General features: G+C 29.8%; 1 protein-coding gene across 1 annotated transcript; it reads left to right on the top strand.

The window, feature by feature from the left end:
• Positions 1 to 570: 570 nt before the first annotated feature.
• Positions 571 to 12053, top strand: LOC131931526 (obscurin; the record flags this gene model as incomplete). The annotated part of the gene is made up of 17 exons (XM_059288351.1): positions 571 to 774; positions 1075 to 1213; positions 3563 to 3762; positions 3957 to 4109; positions 4195 to 4315; positions 4730 to 4953; positions 5246 to 5391; positions 5568 to 5722; positions 6462 to 6594; positions 6812 to 6943; positions 7063 to 7224; positions 7980 to 8163; positions 8629 to 8899; positions 9409 to 9592; positions 9711 to 9786; positions 10428 to 10577; positions 10682 to 12053. Coding segments are annotated over 17 exons (2839 nt in total), but the record flags the coding sequence as incomplete, so codon positions are not given.
• Between the last annotated feature and the right edge of the window lie 757 nt (positions 12054 to 12810).

Genomic DNA, 12810 nt, shown 5'->3' on the forward strand with positions numbered 1-12810 from the left:
CCCAATTATGCCTGAAAATATATTTTTAACAAAAAAAAAATAATTTAATTTTTTATTTTTTTTATAAATTTTTATTTTTTTATTTTTTTTTTTTTATTTATTTTTTTATCTATTTTTCATTAAAAACTAATTATAACAGTGGGCTATTTTGTATTAATATACTAGATAGAAAGGTTTAATGAATATAAATATTGAAATACATATTTAACTGTCGAAGACCAAAGGTCGAAACTCTTTGCATTTATCTTACATTAATACTTAGTTTTAAAAACAACTTTAATTAAATATTGAATAGCAGTGTGAAAAATAACATTGGTTCTCTGTGACATAGTTGCTTTGTTTACATCAGCCATGGATCAAATACCAATAGTAGAAATTATTTAATTCCCACACCTATTTGAAAAATGTTTAGAATACATTTTAATGGAATTTTTCTTTTATCCACTAATTATTATCAATAATATATAAGCCTATTTTTATATATTTATATATATATATATATATATATATATATATATGTGTGTGTGTGTGTGAGTGTGTGTTTATATTTAGGGTCTTTGTTAATTTCAGAGGTCAATCTAGTATTGTTCGAAGAGTCATAGAAAAATCATCAGGTAATGAGTTTGCTGCCAAATTTACATTTGTCCGTAAAGACACAAACAAAGAATTCTTTCGTCATGAACTGGATAATCTTTTAAGAATGAGCAGTAAATACATTGAAAAACTTCATGATGCCTATGAAACCCAGCGGCAGCTCATACTTGTTCTGGAACTGTATCCTTTTAATTAAAGTATTGAGTAAGCTTGTACACCCTTTATCCTGACTTTTTTGTGTTAATGACAGAGATAATGCTATTTTCTTTTCTCTTGTATTCCCTACAATTATATCAAGAAAATTCTTTTCTGAATACGAGACTTCAATTATATTTTTCAAAATTACAAACTTTCAATTTATAGTTTTTCTGCACAAATTCTGTCATGTATTGTTTAAACATTATTTCTTTTTATATTTAGGCTTACTTATTATCATATTAATTGGCATTTGTAATCTGAAATTACCTTTACTAGTATTAGAGTAAAAGGCGATGATCTTTTGGATTTAGTCACCAGTGACATTAACTGGTGTGAAGCAAAAGCTGCCCAAATTGTTCAATTACTTTTGCAGTCATTGAAAGATGTTCATAGCTCCAATGTTATTCACTTGGACATTGAGGTAATACAATCAATACTAAATCTCTGGTTTATGTTTACTGTTGTTTTTATTTTTAAACGTGTTGTTTTTATTTTTAAACGGTGTCATAAATTAGATTATGCAATTGTTTATTATTCTATGAATGAGAAGCATATGAAGAAAAGAAGCTAGTTGAAACAATACTTAAAAGTACCTGTTTGACTATAAACTTAAATATTTTAATAACTATACAGTAGTACCTCTAGTTACAAATTTAACTCAGTCATTAATGTTGCTCATATGTCAGATTGCTTGTATCTCAAGTAATTTTCTCCATTGAAATTAAAATGTCATTAATCCATTCCAGCCCCTAAATGCAGCTCCTGTTCTTTAGTAATCTGATTTTAATAAATGTATAAAATGTACAGAAGTAAGTGAGAATATGCTTTGGAAATCAGTCGCGCTTACAGAAGATGCTGTCAGACGAGTAGGGGGAAGATAGGCAGAGCACCTTTGTTCACTTACTCTCTTCACTGTTAATGCTAAACTCTTTCTGTCACTTTAATTCACTTACTCATAACACACTTAATAATACACTTTATCACTAAACCTAATGGAACTTACTATGCTTCACAGAACATAATTGCAATTGAATGCTACTGTACTATTTTTTGTTACTTTCACTTAATTTTGGCAACTGCTTTTCTCTGCTCTGGTCTTTGCCTTTTTTGTAACACTTTCCTTGTTTTGCAAATGCAGGCCGTTTTAAAAAATACTGTTAAAACAAATTAAACTGCTCAATGTCAAATGTTTTTCTGGCTTAGGATAGTAGATAAAAAATTGATAAATAATATTTAACAATATTTATTAAATATTAAAAACTAAATTTGCTATTTAAACAGCTTTACTTCAGTTTATTTTCCTTTTCTTCTGGCATTGGTTATTATGTTAAGGGTCTTAATTAAAATAAATTCAAGGTTAAGATTATTTATATTTCCGATTAATCCGTAAGTCTACACAGTTATATTGCGTTTATTAGTGTGATCACTGAAATATCACTACTTATTTGTTTTTAAAAAATCCTACTAATTTTGCTGTCAGTTCAAGTAATGATTAAATTAAATTTAACTTTTAGTTTATTAATAAAATTAATCAATTTAAAAATAGTTTATTGTTTACGGTAGGGGAGATAATTTTTAAAATCTGATGATAAATTATATTTACATTCAATTTTTTTTCTTAACCTCATTAGTTGACTATTGTTATGTTACTATATTTCCATTTTGATGAAAGATTAAGATTGTGTTTTATTGTAATAGCTAGCACTATTGGTTATGCATGGATGACCTCCTCAAAAATTGTGTCAGCCTAAAGCAATGCATGGGATGGTTAAATTAAGAGACAATTATGATTAATGCAATGATCAGAGTTAAGGATTTGGTGGCTATGTCAGCATCGAAAACACATTTTAGAGACTGCCATTTGGGGTGTCAAGCTGTGTAAAGTGGTGTGCATTATGGTGTGGAGCAAGGTGGTTTGGGTTTTGATCTACTCTGTGTGTTGTGTTTTTTTATGTGTTTAGTTTGGTGTATGGTGAAGGTGTGTATGGTGTTAGTAATTGGGTGTGGTTCATGGGGTTAGTGGGGTGAGCTTTGGATTATGCTATGTGGTGTAGTGGGATGTGTTGTGTTGGTAAGAGAAAGATGATTGGGATGATCTGGTTGGGTGATATGGGGTTTGGTTTAGGGCCTTTGTTAATTACAGAGGCCAAACTAGTATTGTTCGAAGAGTCATAGAAAAATCATCAGGTAATGAGTTTGCTGCCAAAATTTACATTTGTCCGTAAAGACACAAACAAAGAATTCTTTCGCCATGAACTGGATAATCTTTTAAGTATGAGCAGTAAATAAATTAAAAACGATTGGTTATGCATTGATGACCTCGTCAAACATTGTGTCAGCCTACAGCAACGCATGGGATGGTTAAATTAAGAGACAATTATGATTAATGCAATGATCAAAGTTAAGGATTCATGGTGATGAGAGAGTTGGGGTGTGGCTTTCTTTAAATTTCCCCTTCTGTTATCCTCTCCTCTTAATTCTTGTTAATATAGAATTTTGTAAAAGTACTTTGCAGAATTTCACACAGTTTCGAAGCACAGTTTTATATATATATATATATATATATATATATATATATATATATATATATATATATATATATATATATATATATATATATATATATATACATATATATATGCACTGCTGTGAATACATAAACATTTGATATTAACATGATATAAAAAGAAAAACAGGATATAATTTATATAAACCTTACAAAATCAGTATGAAACAAAACAATAAAGCAATATTATTTCCTTTTTTTTAGCCAACAAATGTCTTATTCACTGGCAGTGAATACAATTCATTACATCTCATTGACTTTGGATATTCTCGTAAACTACCATTGTCAAGTGAAATCTGCTTCAACTATGGAACACCTGAATTTTGCTCACCAGAAGTTATTGAAAATCAGCCAGTGAGCAGTGCAACAGATATATGGGCAGTTGGAGTCATTACACATTTGCTGTGGGTCTAACTCATTTTTTTCATATGTATAAACAGTGTCTTAATTCTATTGAGTTACAAATTAAATTAGCCCATTGTATACTTAGTGCCTTAATCTATTTATCTATCCAGCCAATAGATAGATAGACAGGCATTTATATAGATACATAGATATTACATACACTCATACATTTTGTTTTACTTTTTATGTACAGGCTTACAGGTGTGATACCTTTTTTTGGGGACTCAGTAACAGAGATCTTATCTCAAATACAAGTCTGTCAACTAAGCCTCGATGGTAGCCTTTATTCAGAGTTCTCACAAGATGCTGTTGACTTTATCTCTAAAATATTGGTTCTGGATCCTAAGTATGTGCTAATAAACTTGTAACCATAACATTAAGGAATGTTTTGTTTCAAATATTTTTGTACAATAAATTATTGGTTTTTACAGGTCACGTCTTTCTTTGGATGCATGCCTGAATCATAACTGGTTCAAAGTTGTTAGCAAAAAAGAATCCAAAAAGATTGATACTGGCAGGCTGAAGGTGTTCAGTGAGAAATACAAAGAAAATGTAAGTATCAGGCATTCTTTACCAATGCATAATTGCTACCATATCAACAATTAATTAGTTTTCATTATTGTTCATTTTGATGTTGGAATTCAAGCTAACAAATTTCCTCTAAAGAAACTTCTTGTATAAACATGGTATGGTGACTAGAAATATAACACTAAAAAGTACTAAGTATTTTGTTAATATGATCAATAAATGTTTTAGATTAATGATTAATTGAACATTACAATTGAAAGTTAACACAACTATGTTAAGAAAGGAAGAATTGAAAGTGTTCATCTTATTTGCTGTCAGCTGATCACACAGACACACAGTATATTCCCACTTTTTAAATTAAAAAATATAAATATATTATGTCGCAATTTTGATGCTGCTTCTATTGTGTTTATTATCAAGAAATTTTTTTTATATTAGCAAAGATCCAAAGGGATAAAAACACTTGCTAACCTAGTAAGTCTGAAGCAGCTGATGGATATTGAAAAACTTCCTCGGGGGTTACATCCCACCAAAAATACACAGACTGGAGAAATTGTTTTACCTAACACTGAGAAGTATGGTGAATACTCAGATCAAGAGTCATGGTTTGATTGGCAAGCTAGAAATCAATTAGGACCAGATGCCGAGGCCTCAAGTAAAAGGTGAATATATGTGTTGTTGCTTTTTACCTGCCGCATTTCATTTTAAAACAACAATTTTAGCACTAAGAAAGTACAAATTCCAATCAGGGAATGGTTTTTAAAACTTGCTTTAAAATTGTGTATCACAGGTAAGCTTATTCAAGTTGGAATCATGCACATGATAAATGTATCTAATCCATTACTTTAGATAAATAACATCCCTTCACATCAGAGTTCCTTTTGTGTGACCAAAGCAAAACTGATACCAATATTAAAGCTCAATTTTTATTTTATAATGTCTGGACATTTTTAGCATTTCGGAAACGGAAGTAGTCCCGCCTCCTCTTGAGAAAGAATTAAGATGGATGGAGGAATTCAGTGACCCAGACAAAACTGAAGTACCCATTTCAGTGCACAGTGAATCAAAAAGATCATCTGTGGCATCCATCTCTTCAGAAGGTCAGTTTAACCTCATAAAACCAAACAGAAATTATAATTATTAGACCCAACATTCGGAAAATAAACACACTAGCCTTAGCCTAAATTTTATCTCATGACTTTTTCTGAAGTCATGGAATGTTTAATCTATTCTAAATTTATGTGCTTATTTCTTCATAAGTTTTCTTTTTTTTTAGGAGTGCAAGGTCCCATTTTTACTGAAAAGCTGCATGATTTAGCTTTTAGTGTTAATGACACTGTTATTTTACGATGTAAAATTGCTGGAGCTCCATCCCCTTCGGTAGTATGGTACAGAAATGAAGAATTGTTAAATGACAGTGGCAGACTTAAGGTAAATCCTATTGATGTAGTCATGTTTTGTAATGATAAAATACATCCATCCTAATGAAATACAATTTCTATAAAAAAATGTGTAAAAAACCTTTATAGCAATAAGCTTTTAACTGCGCTAAAATTAAGAAAATTAAATATACATCTAACTATTTTTTGCATTCTATTAATTCTTAATTTGACTAAAATATTTGCTTCTAAAACCATAACTTGCATGAAACTAACCATCATATCAAACAATTAATGGACATTGTCAAGTACTTATCTCCATTTTATTGTTACATTTATGTTCTTTTAATTAACTTTTAATGACTAGTTCAATATCTTATTGAATTAAATTTAAGTACACCTCCGATTTTTCGTAGACAGTGGATCTGGAAATTGCTGCATTAAAAGTTGGTCAAAGTTGAGTTACTAGATTTGCCATAAACCCACAGACATTTAGAACTTAAAAGTTTATTTTTAAAATATTCATTTATGTTTACCATTAAATTAGCTGTATTGGTCAATTTTTTAATATCACACATCTTCCTATCTCTAATAATTAGGTCTGTTTGTCAAAAAAAAAATTTTTTTCAAGGATGCAGATTACAAAAAGTATTGAAATAGTAATCGGCCTACCATTATATTTTATATGTATTACAACCACATTTGGATGATGTAATATCAAATTAACATTAAATAAATAACTGAATTCCTCTATTAGTCTTAATCCATTTTTTTAATGTAAAAATTTTCAGATAAAATTAGAAGAAGATGGTGAGGCTAGTTTGACTATTAAAAATGCACAGTCATATGATGCTGGTGTTTATAAGTGTGTTGGACGCACAAAACTGGGTAGAGTCTCCAACAAGATGAGACTGCTTATTGGAGGTAAATAACTTTTTAAAGATGAATTCATTCTTATCTGTTATGAAAAAGAGACACATGAATAATACGAAGCTGTATTTTTAAATATTTGTATTAAGCTACGTTATTAGCTGTGTTCTTACAAATAACTTTTTTTAATTCCTATATCTAGATTATGTTTCCAATGCCAGGTATGCAAAAGATTATTCAGTAAAGATCTCAAATGTTTTTACATCAACAGATGTTCCTGGAAGGCCCGGGCAACCAGTAGTTACCCAAATATCAAGTTCTAAAGCTTTAATTATCTGGGAGGCACCAAAATCAGTTGGTCATTCTGATGTGTTATTCTATAAAGTAGACTACAAAGAACAAAGTAAGAAGATAAACCCTGTGTTGTGCATTTGAAATAGTTTTTAGCATTTTCTTATGTTTACTTTGTTGATTTGTATATTAGCCATTTAATTGTGTTTGTTTCTCATAAAATAATTTTAGAAAATGACAAGTGGACTGTAGGAATTTACACAACTCAAGAGGTTGCTTTAGTTGATTTCCTTAAACCTGAAACTTGGTACAGATTTCGAGTTTCTGCAACTAATCGCTTTGGTACCGGTCACTATAGCTGGTCATCTGCTGAGTATCATACTAAATCTGAAGGTATATAGAAGAATTCCATTAGTGGTTTTTTAATATTAGGTATTGTTAAATCTTCAGTTATTTTTCTCAGATGATTGCCTCAATAATGCAGCAAACAATATAATTGATAATAATAGCAAAAAATCAATTTTATATGGATTTAACGATAAAAAAAATCTTTGAAGCAGTTCTAATGCTCAAACTTCAAAATCCACTTTTCAAATTTAAATTTGATTTGCTTTAACATTGGTGAAGAGCAAAATAAGTTAGTAGCTTTATTTTACCACCATAACATCTCTAGTTGCTGAACTAGACAGCAGAACTACACTTGAAGTTTTATGTGGCACAGCTTACAATTTGTCTTACTAGGCCCATTTTTTTAAATTTTTAACTTTAACTTCATCAGTCTGTAACTTGTTTTTAATAAATTCTATACATTTATGTAATTGGTATTTGTTTTATAAAACTTATGACCATTTGGCCTTTTGTCTGGATCCCCATAAAGTTGACAGTTAATATGGCAGGTGGAGTCTACTTGTTTGCATGATTTAGATCTATATATATTATAATATTTTAAAAGGATAGTGTGGTCTATTATTTATCCAGCCGCCTTTGCTTTCCTTTTGTCATCAGAACCTGAAATTTTCAGGTTAGCAGTTTACTGATTGAATCAAATATTAGAAATTATAAAAATATTTTTTTGGATTGTTTATTAAATATTATTGGGTTATTTTCTTATAGAGCTGAAAAACGTTTTAACAAATTATTTTTTGTAGGCAGTGCATTAAAAACAACTGGTGAATTTTTCAACCTTAGCAAGCTGAACTCTGCACAGACATTAATACAGCCAAAGATGCCATCTGACATTGATGACATTGCAGAAGAAACCAAAATTGAAGTTCCTACAATCCAATTAATACAGCCTGACAATCTTTACAATATTGGAGATGTTATTTACACGTACTTTTTTCATTTTCTCTCATTCTTGACATTTTTTTTGGATGTCAGCAGTTTTCGTTTTCAGTTATTATTTTATATACATAAATCTTGATCTATTTATATTTATATTTCTGATAAATTCTTTTAAATAAATCAAAGATTCACTAGAAGTGCATTCCAACTACTTTTACAGTTCTCTAAACTCTTGAAGTGACATAGATCTATGTATTAATAATAGCACTGCATGTATTAAGCCTAGTTCTAAAAGGCTAATTTTTTAAATTGCAATATTTTTACTTGTAACAATGTAAGTCTATAGTTTTAGATTTGTCTAATACTTACCAGTAGTACGATTATACAATTAAACATTTTTAGAAATCCTATAGTCAATAGTTTTTTGTTGCTAGATGTAATTATTAGATACAAATATTTAGTAAATTTATCACACTTGTTTGAGTATTTGTTTATTTTTCCCTTGTTTAACAGAGGTAAATTTTATGAAGAGAAAAGTATCACTCTACCCTCTGACAACGACAAACCTTTCAGGCTCAAAACTACCCCGTTAAAAACAGGACTTAATGAATTTGAGATTTTGAAAACTCTGAAACATGAAAAGCTCGTTCGTATGTTTGCAGCATTCACTGCTGAAGACAAAATTCATCTTGTATTAGAACATGCAGAAGGCGATCACATTGCCTTACATCTGTCACACAAGAGAATGTATTCAGAGCATGTTGTGGCATCAGTCATTAGACAGGTATTCTTCTTTTAACAATTCTTATTTTAAATTATTAGTGACATTAACAAAAATAATCAGAATGTTTACTGAAGTAATAAAGATTGTTAACACCTATATTACCTTTTGTCATAGAACTCTTTAAACTTTTAAAAATTTGTTAGCACTGTCAGGTAAGATGTAGGCATACACATTTTCAATTCATGTGTTAAACAGAGCTGTTTATAAAAATTATGAACATTTATCTGCTTATTTAAGACTACTCAGTTGTCATTTTGCTGTACTTCAACTACACTAATAATATCTATCCCTTACAGCTGAATCCATCTGAATTATATTGCAGACTGTACCCTAAAACTGAAAAAGTATTCTTTATCACACATACATACATACAGATATATATATATATATATATATATATATATATATATATATATGGGTGTATGTGTTTGTGTGTGTGTGTGTGTGTATGTAAAAAGATGAAGAGGTTGTAATTAAAATTGTGTATCTTTGTCTAACTTTTTCACCAGGTATTGAATGGATTAGAGTTTTTGCAGCACTCAAACATTGTCCATCTCAATCTACAACCTGCTTCTGTAATTGTTTCCAAGTTGGAGGGATGTGAAGTTAAACTTACTGATTTTTCTTTTGCCAAATTTATTCCAAGTCCAGTTGGGGAAGTAGTTCCCAGACAAGGATATGCTGACTTTATTCGTAAGACCAAAATTAGTTAAATATAATTTGAATATTACATAGAAAAATATAGGCTATAGAAATATGTCCCTGTTGTTATTATGGTATGAGGTATACAGATCAATATTTTTCATTTCAGCTCCAGAAATTATTGTTCAAGATTTAGCTGGATTTGCTGCAGATGTTTGGGGTGTTGGTGCAATAGCATTTTTACTGTGAGTAATCAAAGGTCTATGCTAGTATTGTTTAATACAGTAATATGTACCTGTTTGTTGAATGTAGTTTTACTAAAAACCCAAAACCAATTGTATAATTTAATGGCAATGGACAGAAGTGTTTGAAAGCAAAGAATCTTAATTTTTTAAAAGTTCTATTGTATAAGTAAAGGATTACAGATTCCACAGAATTTTATTAACTATACTGAAAATTATGGTGAAGGTAAAAATTTCATTCCAAGAATCAGGAACTGTTATAAAAAAAAAATTCATTTGCCATTCATGTTTTTATTTTATATACTGGGCAGTCAAAAATAATTTTGTCTGTCTAGATATAAATGCTCGAGCGAAATTTCTGACACTTCTAACTGACAGATTCCTTTCAAAGTTGGGTCAAGATAGGAAGACAATGCAATCTGACATTAAATTTGACTTAATGTTAATTAGATGCCTAATTAATTTTTTTATGAATTAGTTAAAATTTTGTCCAAATTAATACGCTGTCTTATCCAACTATTCTGCACTGTTACATACGCGGTATCATGTTCATAAAGTGTGCAATGGTGTTTAGTCATGCAACTTATTTAAATTTTAAAAAAAACTAAAGTAATGAAAAATAAAATTATATTTTCTCATTTTAGCCTAAGTGGAGTTTCAACATTTGGTGGTGTAAATGATGAAACTACATTAGTCAACATTGCACTTAATCGATATGATGCAGGACACTTGTATGAAAATGTGTCCTCAGAAGCCTTGAAATTTGTCTTTAAAGTCTTGAAACGATTACCCAGGTATTTGAAACATTATTTAAATCACCCCACATTTAAATTTTTAATTCTGTAAATTTATTTTAAACATGTCTTTATTTTTAACTTATTTAAATATTTGTTACCAGAAATCGCCCAACCCTTCAGGAGTGTTTAGATCATAAATGGTTGCAGGTGACAAATTTCAAAGAGCAAGAAACTAATGTATTCCTGACCAATACTCTGGCATCATTTGTGCAAAACTATGACAAAAATAGGCAAGATGATAAATTTCAACAGAACTTTGATGACTTAAAACTTCCTATTGAAATGAATTTTAAAAATTTTGATTAAGTCATACAAGTCTTTGTTAATCCATGTTATAATACTAATTGCTTATAATTTTAAATCTACAAAGAGGAGTTTTTTTTTCTTGTAAAAATAATAAAAGAAATTCTGGTAAAACTAGATAGAAAAATTACTGCGAAAAGTTAGTAGTTATTTTTGTAAAGCCTACAAATGTACAAATATACCCACAAATTAGTGCTTTAGCTTTAATATGGATTGTGATATTTATCTATCTTATTATTTTTATTCAATACTATTTTTATAACATAGTGCCATACAGGTGTTATAATATAACATGTATATTTAATAGTATTGATTAAACTGTCAAAAAATGTCCTTGTAATGGCAGTTTGAATCATACTAAATTATTTTTAAAGAAATATACTGCAAATTCAAATTTATTTACAATATATAACACTCACTTTGAAACCCCAATACATTATTTTAATTAAAAAGACTGAAAAAGGTTTTATGGTTTACTTTGTATAAGACCAATTGGATTCAAACTTAACAAAAACTGGAAAATTGATTTGCTTTGTTTTAAAAACTGTTTTCCATTAAAAAATCAGATTCTTTCCTACACCCATAATTACCAGATATTGACAATATGTAGCTGAGTGTCCATGTTAATGAATTTTCTTAGAGATTTGTGTTTAGTTTAAATTAGCAAGTTATAATGTTTAACCAAACAACCTATCATTTATGCATCATATATTGAACTATTAATCTCAGTGCAGTTGTCCTTTTTTTTAAAATTCATATTAGTTAAATTTCAAACTTCACTAATCTTGTGATTACTTAGAGAGTGGATTTCCTTCCAGACCATGTTTCCATGAGCTCTGCATATGAAAGAGCAGTGTGGTCAGCTCTTCCCATCTGTCTTTACTTTCCCTAGTGTGAGTCAGGTACTTATAACAGTGCACTCTTATGTCCTATTAAAGTATAGGATCTGAGACATTTGGGTAATTTATCATGTGCTCAACTGCTTGGCCATGATGTAGGCTACCGTGGAAGCAGTTATCCGAAACTGTAAAATGATTGCAAAGAGTTTGTCAATTGTATTAAAAGCTTATAATTGTGCTTAAGTTTAACAAAATGTTCACTAAAACATATTTTTTTTTTAAATTATCCTTTTTAGATTCAAACCAATAAATATTAGTAGGTTCAACTCAACTGCCTTTTACAAACTTTTATTTAACTTGTTTTATCTGTCTGTCTGTCTAGACCGAAATGCTCGAGCAAAATTTTGGGCACTTCTAACTGACAGATTCGTTTCAAAGTTGAGACGTGGATCAAGACATGAAGACAATGCTATCTGACATTACATTTGACTTAATTGGATGCCTAATTAATGTTTTATAACTTAATTAAAATATTTTGCCCAAATTAGTAGGATTTTATACGCACTATTACACGCGCTTTATCATGTTCATTAGGACGAGTCTTGGAGTTCTGTGTAGCAGAAAGAACATTTTTTTTCTCCTAAGAATTGCATCACAGAGCACAGACTGAAGTTACCCATTAGTGGCGTTCCCTGCATGTGATTATATGTTATTAAATGAGTTAATTACCCGTCCATCCTGCTTATTCTTCGACAGGTTCAAATGCAGGTACTGATATCTTTGCGTGCAATAGCACATCTCTCTTTTAGTTAACCGAAAAACTGTTATTCTAATTACAATATAATTTGCATGCTGGACAGATGGCAAAATAACCTGTGATCAACACAAACTGCCTGTGGGCAACCCCTGGCTGTGGTCAAACATCTATAATAGATCTTACCAATTTTTTATTCGATTTACTTTAGAAAGTGAGGCCGCCTTAAATATTCTATAAAAATATACAGATGTTGAAATGAAATATTTGTTTATATGTACACATAGGCAAGTGAAAACTCAAACATGCACGCATAAACATATGCACATTGCCA

The sequence above is a fragment of the Physella acuta genome, unplaced genomic scaffold, assembly GCF_028476545.2.
Source record: "Physella acuta isolate Inbredline_101_S28 unplaced genomic scaffold, ASM2847654v3 ptg001985l, whole genome shotgun sequence".
NCBI classification, from domain to species: Eukaryota; Metazoa; Mollusca; class Gastropoda; family Physidae; genus Physella; species Physella acuta.